Source organism: Nyctibius grandis, chromosome 8 (assembly GCF_013368605.1).
Source record: "Nyctibius grandis isolate bNycGra1 chromosome 8, bNycGra1.pri, whole genome shotgun sequence".
Taxonomy (NCBI): domain Eukaryota; kingdom Metazoa; phylum Chordata; class Aves; order Nyctibiiformes; family Nyctibiidae; genus Nyctibius; species Nyctibius grandis.
In genome coordinates, this window is record NC_090665.1 from 44353363 (window position 1) to 44364155 (window position 10793).

Consider the following 10793-nt stretch of genomic DNA (forward strand, 5'->3'; position numbering starts at 1 on the left):
TCTTAAAATCCCTCATGCTGAGAACTCAGCACCTGAAAAGGGTGAGGGAAAGCCTTCCTGTTTCCCCTCCCACAGCCTCAGCTATTGCGTGTGCTTGACAGAGGCCGTGTCTGCCATGGCCAGGCAGCAAGGGGTCGACCTCGGCGCTCCCATGGCTGCACGAGGTAAAAGCAGCTTGTGGGGGCCTGTAGCCTGAGGGGGAAAGGCCCCTGGCCCCACGTGGGAACACAGGCTGACCCCAGCTCAACCCCAGCACCCGACGCGGCTGCGAGACACCCTGCCCAGCTCCAAGGTGAGCTGGATTTGGCTCCACTCACCTAGAGCCATCGCTGACAACCTGCACGTCCTTGAAAAGGAACCAGGGCTGTTTGGATAAACTCAGTGCAGCAAAGATGAGATTCAGAGATGGGGAGCTTAAGGGACTTGCACTTTACTCAGCAACTCAATGACACCTTCCTTAGTGAGGAACAAAACCTCACCAGCGTTCTGATTCCAGACCTCGAAGACCGGGGGGTCCTCGCAAACCCTCTTCCCAGCGATGACCACGTAGGGATAACCCAGCTTCTTGGCGTCCTTTAGCCTTTTGCCGATGGTCAGCTGCGTCCTGTCATCCAGCACCGAGTCGCCGGCGAGGTGGGGCAGCGCTTCGGCGAGGTCGTCGTACACCTGCTCCAGCAGCGCGGCTCCCTCCTCCTCCTCCTCCTTGCTGCCGCTCTTGGGGGGGATGAAGCAGAGCTGGTAGGGTGCGATGAGGCTCGGCCAACGGATGCTGTCCTCCGTAGAGAGCACCTCGATGGAGGCTGCCAGGATGCGAGTGACGCCCAGGCCATAGCAACCCATTTCTGCCAGCTGGAGTTTGTTCTCAGGGGAGTAGAAGACAGCGTTGGAGACAGAGGAATACTTGGTGCCCAGATAAAACGTGTGCCCCACTTCGATCCCTCTGGTCTGGGTGAGTTTTTCCCCGCATGTGGGGCAAGGCGTTTGCTCCCCGTTTAACGTTTCCACATTGGCCGCAAAATGTCCATGAGGGCACAGCACCAGCCTGTCCTCGCCGACGTCTGCCGGGAGCTGGAACTCGTGGGACATGGTGCCGCCGATGCTGCCTGTGGCCGCCCGTACTTTGACGAAGGGAAGGCCCAGGCGATGGAAGAGGCTGCGGTAGGCGTTGCACACCAAGTCGTAGGTCTGCCGAGCCGCCTCTTCGGAGGCGTCGAAGGTGTACATGTCCTTCATGTAGAACTCCCGGCTGCGCAGCAAGCCGAAGCGCGGCTTGGGCTCGTCCCGAAACTTCCTGGTGACTTGGTAGAGGCGCAGCGGGAGCTGCTTGTACGACAGGTTGCTCTGAGCAGCCACCAGCTCCGTCACCGCCTCCTCGTGCGTGGGGCCCAGGCAGTAGCCCTTGCCGTGCCGGTCCGCCAGCCGGAAGAGCTCCGGGCCCATCCGGTCCCAGCGGCCGCTGGCACGCCACAGCTCCGCCGAGCTCAGGCTGGGCATGTTCACCTTCTGTCCCCCCACCGCCTGCATCTCCTCGTCCATCACCTTGACGAGCTTCTCCATCGCTCGGACGGTGGGCGGCAGGTAGCAGTAGCAGCCGGGGCCGGCGGGGTGGATGAGCCCCCCCTGCAGCATCAGCTTCTGGCTGCGGCACAGGGGCTCCGCGGCCCTGCCGTCCCACCCCGCCTCGCCGCCCGCCTGCAGGTTGAGGGGCTGGAAAAGCTGCGAGACCCGCAGCCGCTTCGCCCTGCCCGGGGCGCCGTGCCCGGGCCTGCAGCCCTGCGGCCGGGCGCCCGCCGGGGGGAGCCGCCATCTGCCCCGCAGGGCCGCCATGGCGGGGCGGCAGGAGAAGGGGGTCAGCGCGTCCGGAGCACACGCGTGCACGGGAGCACGCGCAGCGGGGTGCGCGCACACGCGCGCCCTCCGGGATACATGCGGGTCTACACGGACACGCGTGACTGCAGCACGGGCGCGCCTGCGCACCCACACACGCCTGTACACGCACACGCGCACTCCCGCACACGCGCGCACCAGCCCCACGCGCGCAGCCCGCACAGGGCCCGCTGCTCGCCCCGCCGGCACAACCAATGGGATCCCCCGTCCCCCGTCACGTGGCGGACGGCACCCGCAGGCAGCCGGAAGCTGGCGGGGCCCGCCGGACTCTATGGTTCCGCCGGCACCGCGGTGGCGGGGCGCCGGGCGCCCCCTGCCGGCCGCAGGACGCCGCGGGGGGGCGGTGGGTCCCGGGGTCGCGCGCAGGCTGCCCTCGCCGCGGTTCGCCCGGGGCTAGAGTCCTGCTGGCGTCCTGCTCCCATCCCCGTGTCTAATGTCTCCCACTGCTCGGCTCCAGGTGGCTCCTCGCCCCGTCAGCTCTCTGAACTCCCTCCCAGCCCAGGCCGATGTTCACCGCAGCGATCCCCCTGTGTCCTGTTCTGCCCTCAGCCCTGCTGCACCTCACCATCGCCCTCACACCTAACTGGAACCGAGCCCAACCGGGGGAAGAGGCAGCCAAGGGCCAGGCTCCTCAGTGTTTGTGGTCTACCTGTAGGGCTGAGAGTTAATGAAAACCTGGGGACACTGCAAGGAGCTCCCTGGGACCGCAGGGGTGTGGTGTGCCCATCCTCACCTGGCCCACGTCTCGGTTTGTCCTCAGGCACGGGCAAACCTTGAGGACCCTTTCGAGGTCATTTTTAGCATGCGTGAGCTTCCTTCTGTCAGGCACTGGGCCCTGTCCTTGGTGCATTCCAGATCTTGCAGATACATCTTCATGTGGATCTGGAGACCAGAGGAAACTCATCAGCTTGGCTTAGTGCCCTGTTGCAGGTGGGTGATGAAATGATGTGAATACAAGCCACTAGCATGCACCAGGTCAGCTCCTTGGCTGTGCCAAGCTACACTAGAGAGCCAGGCCAGCTTACCCAGCACCAGCACCTCAGTGTCCAAAGCATGACCCCATGGTTAGCAGTACCAGGAAAGGTGGTGCAAGCCCCTGAGATGCTGCTCATCCTGTTGACCTTGGCTGTAAATTTGGTTCCTGGTGATCATGGGGTCCTCAAAAGCACCCAGCCCATCCGCTTCCTCTTCCAGGCTCAGACATGGGGGCAGCATGCCCTAATGTGTTCGGAGGTTGAACCACTTGGCCATAGGAGTGCGCTTGAAGAGCAGCTGAGAAGTCAAAAGCCTTTTTCGTATGTCATTTCAGCTTTCTCCAGTGAAACCTGGCAGACAGACACCACCTGGCACCCAGTGACCACCTCTGTGCTGCATTTCTCAGCCTCCTGCCGCTGGCTCGAAGGAAGTTAAACATCTCTGCAGAGCAGTTGTAAGCACATATTAAAGTACTCCACTAGAGGAGGAGATTTCACTTCACTGAGCCTCATTTTATGAGGAGTTAAATAATCCTGTTTAAATATAAGGAAATAAGAATGAGTCCTTGTTTAAAAATGGGATTTGAAGAAATCTTAATGATTCTATAATGGGAAATACTAATGTGCACTCCTGCGTACAGAGGTCTGGAAATGGGCAAAATCAAGGGATTAAGGGGCACATTTTTGATGCTCCTGAGTGATTTAGGCGCATTAAAGTCATTAAATAGTCGAGCCAGTCCTGCGAGGTGGCTCAGCACCCTGTAAAACATTGCCCAGAGGAACCTGGGCAAGTCCCTCAGCAGCTCAGTGCCAGAGCCAGGATCTGGCCCAGACTTCCTGGCTGTCAGCAGCTTCACGCCCAGACCAGCCTTCACTGGTTTCATCAAGTAATTACTTCTTCCTGTGTGTTTCTCACCACGATTAACCAAGCAATGCAAAAGCTGTCTGGGAGAAGCGCTGTGGCTCTCTCGGAGGCTGGAGGAGCAGGACAGGTCTCCGTGGGAAGGGGACCTGCCCACCCCTCGGACCCCCAGCACGCTGTGCCTTTGGCCATCTCCTGCTTGCCCAGGAAGCGGAAGATGTTCACCAGGCGGTTCAGGACGGGAGGGGTGTCTTTCCCCCTTTCCATCGCCTGTTTGAGCTACAGAAGTCAAACACGTTTCCGTCAGTGACTTATTGCCTGCTGTGCTGATCAAAGGGACAAAAACATCTTGGACTGATTTGCCGGGTCGGTGTTTTAACCGTGAGGGTTTAAGGCTGTACAAGAGACGGGGGCTGTGGGGAAAGGTGATATCCCTTATTAAATCAGCAGACAGGACTGGATGTGGGGCTAAGCTTGGGGGTTATGTGCCTGAAAGCATGTCTGTGCTCCTTATGTGTTCCAGCTGTGCTGGGGCGATCTAATAAAGGCACCGCTGTCCCCGCAGCCTCTCGCCGAACTGCTCGCCCGCTGCTTTGCTGGGGGCTGATTTATGCCATTGGGGCCAAACGCGTGGCCTGGGAGGGGCGTGCTCTGTACTTGGCAGGACCGAGGGTATTGGCTCCCATCTGGGGCCTCCCCTCTTCGCCCCAGGGGACTTCCAGGAGAAAAAGCACCGAGGACGAGGGGAAGGTGAATGAAGGACCCAAATCAGTCCCTGGCGCAGCAGGGCTGGGTGTAGCACCTTCCCAGAGCAATCGAGGGGGTGGGTCTCATTGAAGCCACAGCCCTGAATCCCCGTTGGAGTGGTGGAAAACTTTTCTTTCCTTTCCAGCAGCATCACCAGGCGGCAGCAGGCCAGGGCTAGGGAAGAGGAGTCAGGGCAGGTGAGAGGCCAAGTCATTCAGCGGCTGAACCTCTCTCCATCCTGTGGAGGATTTGCAGTTTGGGCTTGGGGTCGCGGCACATCCCGACCGACCCTGGGCATGCTCTTACATGGCTTGTAGGGCCCGTGAGCCCACAGTGCCGGCTCACACACCTGGCTGGCTGACTTTCCTGAGTACTTTCATTCCCTCCAGTGATGTTACTGTGACTGCAAGACTGCAGGACAGTGTTTTTGTGCCCAGTGAAGCGGTAGTTGCAGGGCTTGTCTTAGATTCACCTTGGAAAGTTACTGGGGGATATAAAATTACTGCACATCCCCAGCACCCTGGCAGCTACCCACGGGGCAGGCACTCCTGGGTAACCCTCGGGTGCTTTCAGGCAGCTCCTCCTGAGCAGACAACACTTCTGAAAATGAACAACACTGATAAAAATATAGTAATTAAATCAATCAGAAGAATGCATATCATCATCTAAGGTTCAGGGCTACCTTGGACGTAGGTACATACAGCATTCATCAGTGCTGGATGTATTACACCATGAGTTATGTGTGTGTAGGGACCAGAGGTGGGTTTTACACAGATGGGCTGGGGGTCCCCTTCATGCTCCTACCTCTGTAGTGAGTGTTGGGAGGACCTGACGACTTGTCAGAGCAGCACCAGGGTCCTGTTGAAGGCCGGCAGCCTCTTCTGCTCCTCACTGCTCTGCCTCAGCAGGATCCCATCCAGCCTGCAACTGGAGCGGGTGGCGTGGCTGGGTCTGGGCAGCAAACTCCTGCACCCAACAGCAGCCCAGTGCCAGGGAACCGGCTTCCCCAGGCCTGGCTTGCTCTTGTCCGAAACACCACAGGCATTAAGGGGGCTGGTGAGCCTCCCCTGCAGAGATATTGGATGTGGATCGCTTGTCCAGACCCGCCAGTGCTCACAGATGCAGCAAACACAGCACCACAGAGGACATGAGCACCAAGAGCATCGTTTTATTGCCCAAAGTGGGATTGGCAGGTTGGGGCGTCGCTTTAAGAATGCATTTTTTAGCAGCTTAGATATAATTTGTCCCTATGAAAGCCTGGTAAATGGTTGGATCCAGCCCAGAGTATGTTGCTTTAGCCAGGCTGGGAGCCTCCGTTACAACCAGGATCCCTGCTGTCTGCCGGCCCTGCCTGCTCCAGGGAGGGGACTTTCCCCTCAGAGCTGGGATGCTGGGTGCCATGGTGACGGCTGCCATGGCAAGGGCTGCCACTGTCCCTCGGGGACCAGAGCTGCCAGCATGGAGCTGCAGGCACTCCCCAGGGCCATGGGCTGCCAGGTGAGGCCACTGGCCGGGCTTGCCTGGCTGCACGGCGAGAGCTGGACTTACTGGTGTAGCTCTCCTCGCCTCCCACATTGTCTGTGCCTGCTGGGAAGCAGCTTCTTGCACGGGGGCTTTTTGCACGTGATGGTCTGGGACACCCAGCTCCTGGTGGGATCACCCCAGGGTGGAAGTGTGGGACGTGGGCTGCTCATGCCGGAGCTTGCTGGTGCCTTCCTGGTGCTCAGCAAACACAGAGCATGGAGGAGTGGGACGTGGAGCAGCAGATCCCTGTGTCCACCTCCCCTCCTCACCCAGCTGTGGAGCCAGGGCTGGCTGAGCACGGGCTCGGCCTCGTGCTCCGGTCCCGGCGCTGCCAACGGCAGTGCTCTGGCTCTGTGTTGCAGGGGAAAGCGTCAGCCTCCGGCTGGGCCAGTGCAGAGGAGGGCTCCTGGCTCAGTCAGCTGCCCCATGTCCAGTTCAAGGAGATAATGAAGAGGCGCAAACGCCAGGTAAGAGCTGGGTTTGATCCCCCTCCGTGCACGTTTGCTGGGGGTGAGTGTTGCTGGCAGCGATACCCAGCCCCGTCCTCGCCCTCCCCGCTCTCCTCCCGCAGCAGGAAAAGCTGGGCCCAGGAACCTACAGCATCAGGGACTTTCTGCAGGAGACACGGCCTTCCAGCCTCCGGGGGATCTGCGAAACGAGGGAGCCGCGGTTCAGAGAGGCCCGGAGGGTACGTCACACCCTGACACCAGAGGTGCTGGGGAACGGTGCCCGCCAGCTGCGGGACTTGGCTCCGGAGAGCAAGGAGATAGGAGCTACCATGGGCGCCATCTCCTCCTGCCAGGCTGGGGACTGTCCCCCTTGCCGAGGCTGCCCACGGCCACCCCGCCTCTCCCGCAGGACTGCGTCCCCGGCCCCGGCACGTACAGCCCCTGGGGGAACCCCTACGCCCGCCTCGAGGAGAGGGACAGGCGCTCCACCAGCACGCGAGGGCTGATGGACAGCGGGACAGCGCGGTTTGCGCTGCCAGCAGCCATGGCAAGTCCTACCCCTTGCCCTGGGGACACGCTCGTGGGGTGGCCCTGTCCCACCGCTGAGCGCAGCCCCCAACGCCTTTCCCCCATGCCTGCAGGGCAGCAGCGTGGGACCCGGCACTTACCACCTGCGGAGCAGCATCGACGAGTTGCTGCGGCGGGCGGGCGGCCCCGGCTCCCGGCAGCCCTTCTGGGGAAGCAGGTCGAAGCCTGCCGGTGGTGGCCGTCGTGCCTTGGAGGTGTGTTGCCTGGGGACCCTGCACCGGAGGGGGTTTCTCGGTGAGCTGTGGCACTGCCAACATATTGCTGTAAGGACGGAGAGCTGCCTCACGCCAGCATCTGTCCCGCTTGGAATTTGCTCTTTGACTTTCCTTGGATCCTGGAAAAATACAGATGGGGTGGCCCAAGAGACCACCGGCGGCTGAGCCTCTCACACTGCTCCCTTGTCCTGGCAGAGGAGAGGCACCGAGCTGAGCACTGGCACTGTCAGGGGTTTCGTGGACGAGCTGACGTTGAAGGAGAACAAGAAGAAAGGCTGCTTCAGCACCCTGCCGAGGAACCCGGGCTGCCCCACGGAGAGGATCTTCTGGGCCACGCTCAGCCAGTGCCCGAGGGAGGCGGTCAGTGGGAGCATGGACATGGGCACCGGCCGGTGGCACCGGCACCCCGGTGGTGCAGCGGGTGCCCGGGGTGGGGATGCATTAGGCCCTGGGGGGATGGATGGATGGATGGATGGATGTCTCTCCAACGTTGTGCAGCTCTTTTTACAAGCAAACTGAAGCGTAACAGGTCTCCTTCTGCCCAGGATGCAGTGGGGCCGGGCTCCTACAACCCAAAGCCCATTGAGGGACCAACGTACTCCAGCCAACCCCCATTCCGGTCATCTGCCAAGAGATTCGACAGAAAGTTCTACCGCCTCTTTACTGGGAACGAGGTGAGTGAACGGAGACTGCAGTGAGAGGGGGACACAGGGACGGTCGGGCTCTGAGCTTCCTCCATGACCATCCCCAATCCATTAGCAGTACCCCTGGGAGAGAACGAAACACTTCTGAGCCGAAGTAAGGGTGGGCACTCCTCAGCACCTTCAGCCAGCTAAACGTGCGGTGCGTCCTCTGAACGGAGCAGCACCCCAGCAGAAGTCCATCGGGTGGCTGTCTGTGACAGCAGGGCAGGCTGCCCTCAGGAGGTGCTTTTCTCCCCCCGTTAATTATCAAGGAAAGCTGGGTGACTCGGCCAGATGCCCATCCTTTAGAGAGGAGATGAGTCCCTCTCTGGGCACTGCTCTTCTTGCCCAGAACAGGTTGCTAAAGAATAAACGGTGAATAAAGGCCCACGGCCCAATGTCCTGCCAGGTCAAGGGGAAGGTGCCCCTGCGTGCAGCAGCGCGCTGAGCACCCACCGCTGAGCACGCACTGCCCGTAGGCAGGTGAGCTTGGCTGGTGCTGAGCAGAGGGGCAGGAGCTCAGCAGTGACCACGTTACCTCTGCCTGCATCCTCAGGGCTTTGCCCTTTTCGAGGGATGCTCGGGCAGCCTTTCCTATTAGTTCTGCTCTGCGTCAGCTGCGAGCGAGCGGATGCACTTCATGGATGAGGGCAGTTGGGTTTGAGTCCTTTTAGGTGCCAGGAGCTCCTTGTATCCTCCCAGAAACTCAGATTCTGCTGCTTGAAAGCCATTTTTTCCTCGAGCAGCATGCTGCAGAGTCAGTGCAGGTAGGGGCCCTTCCCTTAGTACCCGTTCTGGAGCTGTATTCATCCTGGCAGCTTCCCCACAGAGAGCCAGAACAAAGCCTGAAGGGCTCAAAGCAGCCAGGGAAACAGTCCACCTTGGCTAGGCATGAGGAGAGGCTTCCACGTGGCTTCTCTCCTTTATCTGTCTGAGTGGGGAACAGATGAAAGAGGTCAAGGATGAAGACAGCTTCTTAATTGCTGAGGAGCTCGACAGATTACCTTTCCGTGGGGAGGCTGTGGCGGGGCAGCCCTTTGCTACAGCTAGCAGTGGACGACTGGTGAGCGTGCTCGAGCCCGCACAGCTCATCGGCTGCTTATGGACCACTGTGACGAGAACAACTGCTCATGAAGGGGGCTGGACAGGCTAACACCAATTAGTGTGTCTTCTCCTCCCTCCCCTGCAATATAGGCTCAGTTTGGTGAAGATATGCCACATATTGTTGTATTTTTTGCAACTGAAGGCCTGGGCACGTGAAGGCACTACCTGGTTTTGCCCCACCTTGCATCCCCCATGCTGCCTCTGGATGGGGAAGCACATGAGACCTTCTCCTTCCAGAACCCTGTAGGTGTTGGTCGCTACGACATCACCAGGCATGAAAAATACCCTCAGCAGCTGAGATACCAGTCCCTGTACCAGTGTGACGCGCAGCGGTACCTGAGCGACTTGACGCGGGACGTCCTCTTGCTGTAAGTCTGACAGACAAGGGGCTGTATACGGGTTTGCACTGGCTTACAGGAAAGTCATCTGGAGCAGCTCTGGGGAGGCTGAGGGCATGTTACTGACAGTACAACTGACATGAGATGGGATGATCATGTAGTTAACGCACTGGATCAGGGCTGAGAAGCACTCGCCAGCCCCACCACAGGTTCCCTCTGTGAACTGGGGGGTTGGTATTGCGGCACCTCTCCCCTCCCAGGAAAGTGAGGAGACCTTCGTGCTTCCCCACCGCGTAGGGGGAGTGGGAGGGTTAAAGAACTGCTGGCTCTCAAGGTGCTTCACAGATGCCAAGGTGGCATTACAGCTTGTGAAATGCAATTTGCCTGCAGCAGAGGTGTAGGCAGATAGTTCCCATGGAGTTAGAGGAGGCAGCCTGGGAAGGAACTGGGAGGTGGATGGAGAATCAGGCTGGCTGGACTCATTCCCAGTGCTGGCACTGGACTGTTCAATGGCCCCAAACATCACCTTCTCGGGCTGTGGCCAGGATTAGCAAACTGCTGCGGCGGCACTGTGGGCTGGCAGCTGTCTTGATCTCCAGAGAGCAGTTCAACATCGCTCGTGGCTGAACATAACTCGGCAGCTTTCAGCTGGGCAGCCGGGAGTTAGCGATCCTGTGACGGAGAGAGCACAGTGAAACTGAGCTTTCAGTATTGCCCAGCTTTGTTAGTTTTGCACTTCCAGTAGGAATGAAAAAGAAATCTGAACAGTGAGCAAGACGTGGGATTCAAACGCATCTCTGATCAAACAGCACTAGCTCCAACATCACTTGTCAAGTTACAGCTGTGCTTTCTCGGGAATAGCCGGGCTTTTAAGAGCTCTGCTCACCTCCACGCTCATTGAGACTAATGAGATGAATCCAGCCAATAATTGGAGCCCACTGAATCGTGTCCTCTTTCCACAGGGAGCGGCTCAAGCCTGTTGCTAAAAACAACTGGAGTGATTTGATTTCTGCTCCATGTTGTCCAGACACCGCGGAAAAAATCACTGCTGTTCTCCAAACATAAGGTGGTGCTGGGAAGCCCAAATCAGTGAGTAAACGGTGGAGGAGATGGGGTAGATGAAAACAGAGCGTGCTGGCGTGCCAGTCAAGAGAGAGGAAACAAGTCTTGTTCTGTGGTAATAAAACACAAAATCAGCAGTCTAACTTTTCTGTCAAGTAATTCGTTATTTCCACCTTGGCCTTTATAAAGATGACCCGCTTGAGAATCATAGAATCACAGAGTGGTTTGGGTTGGAAGGGACCTTAAAGATCATCTAGTTCCAACCCCCCTGCCACAGGCAGGGACACCTTCCACTAGACCAGGTTGCTCCAAGCCCCATCCAACCTGGCCTTGAACACTGATAGGGAGGGGGCAGCCACA

General features: G+C 59.0%; 2 protein-coding genes across 2 annotated transcripts; one reads left to right on the plus strand and one right to left on the minus strand.

Annotated features, from left to right (window-relative positions):
• Positions 1 to 414: 414 nt before the first annotated feature.
• Positions 415 to 1916, minus strand: PARS2 (prolyl-tRNA synthetase 2, mitochondrial). The gene has a single exon (XM_068406831.1). It carries the CDS (start codon positions 1825 to 1827, stop codon positions 415 to 417), a length of 1413 nt encoding a protein of 470 aa, XP_068262932.1. The 5' UTR covers positions 1828 to 1916.
• Positions 1917 to 6209: 4293 nt separating this feature from the next.
• On the plus strand, positions 6210 to 10436 carry CIMAP2 (ciliary microtubule associated protein 2). The gene is made up of 9 exons (XM_068407127.1): positions 6210 to 6461; positions 6566 to 6682; positions 6853 to 6990; positions 7085 to 7225; positions 7442 to 7606; positions 7792 to 7920; positions 8876 to 8992; positions 9271 to 9401; positions 10334 to 10436. The coding sequence occupies exons 1-9, from the start codon at positions 6210 to 6212 to the stop codon at positions 10434 to 10436; spliced, it is 1293 nt and encodes a 430-aa protein (XP_068263228.1).
• Positions 10437 to 10793: the final 357 nt, after the last annotated feature.

What these genes read in the sequence shown, in the direction of transcription:
- PARS2 (XM_068406831.1), bottom strand. Translation starts at nt 1,827, where the DNA reads ATGGCGGCCCTGCGGGGCAGATGGCGGCTCCCCCCGGCGGGCGCCCGG.
- CIMAP2 (XM_068407127.1), top strand. Translation starts at nt 6,210, where the DNA reads ATGGAGGAGTGGGACGTGGAGCAGCAGATCCCTGTGTCCACCTCCCCT. An exon ending in GGTTCAGAGAGGCCCGGAGG is followed by an intron (nt 6,683 to 6,852) that starts GTACGTCACACC and finishes CCTCTCCCGCAG; the next exon opens with GACTGCGTCCCCGGCCCCGG. An exon ending in GCCTCTTTACTGGGAACGAG is followed by an intron (nt 7,921 to 8,875) that starts GTGAGTGAACGG and finishes AGTGGGGAACAG; the next exon opens with ATGAAAGAGGTCAAGGATGA.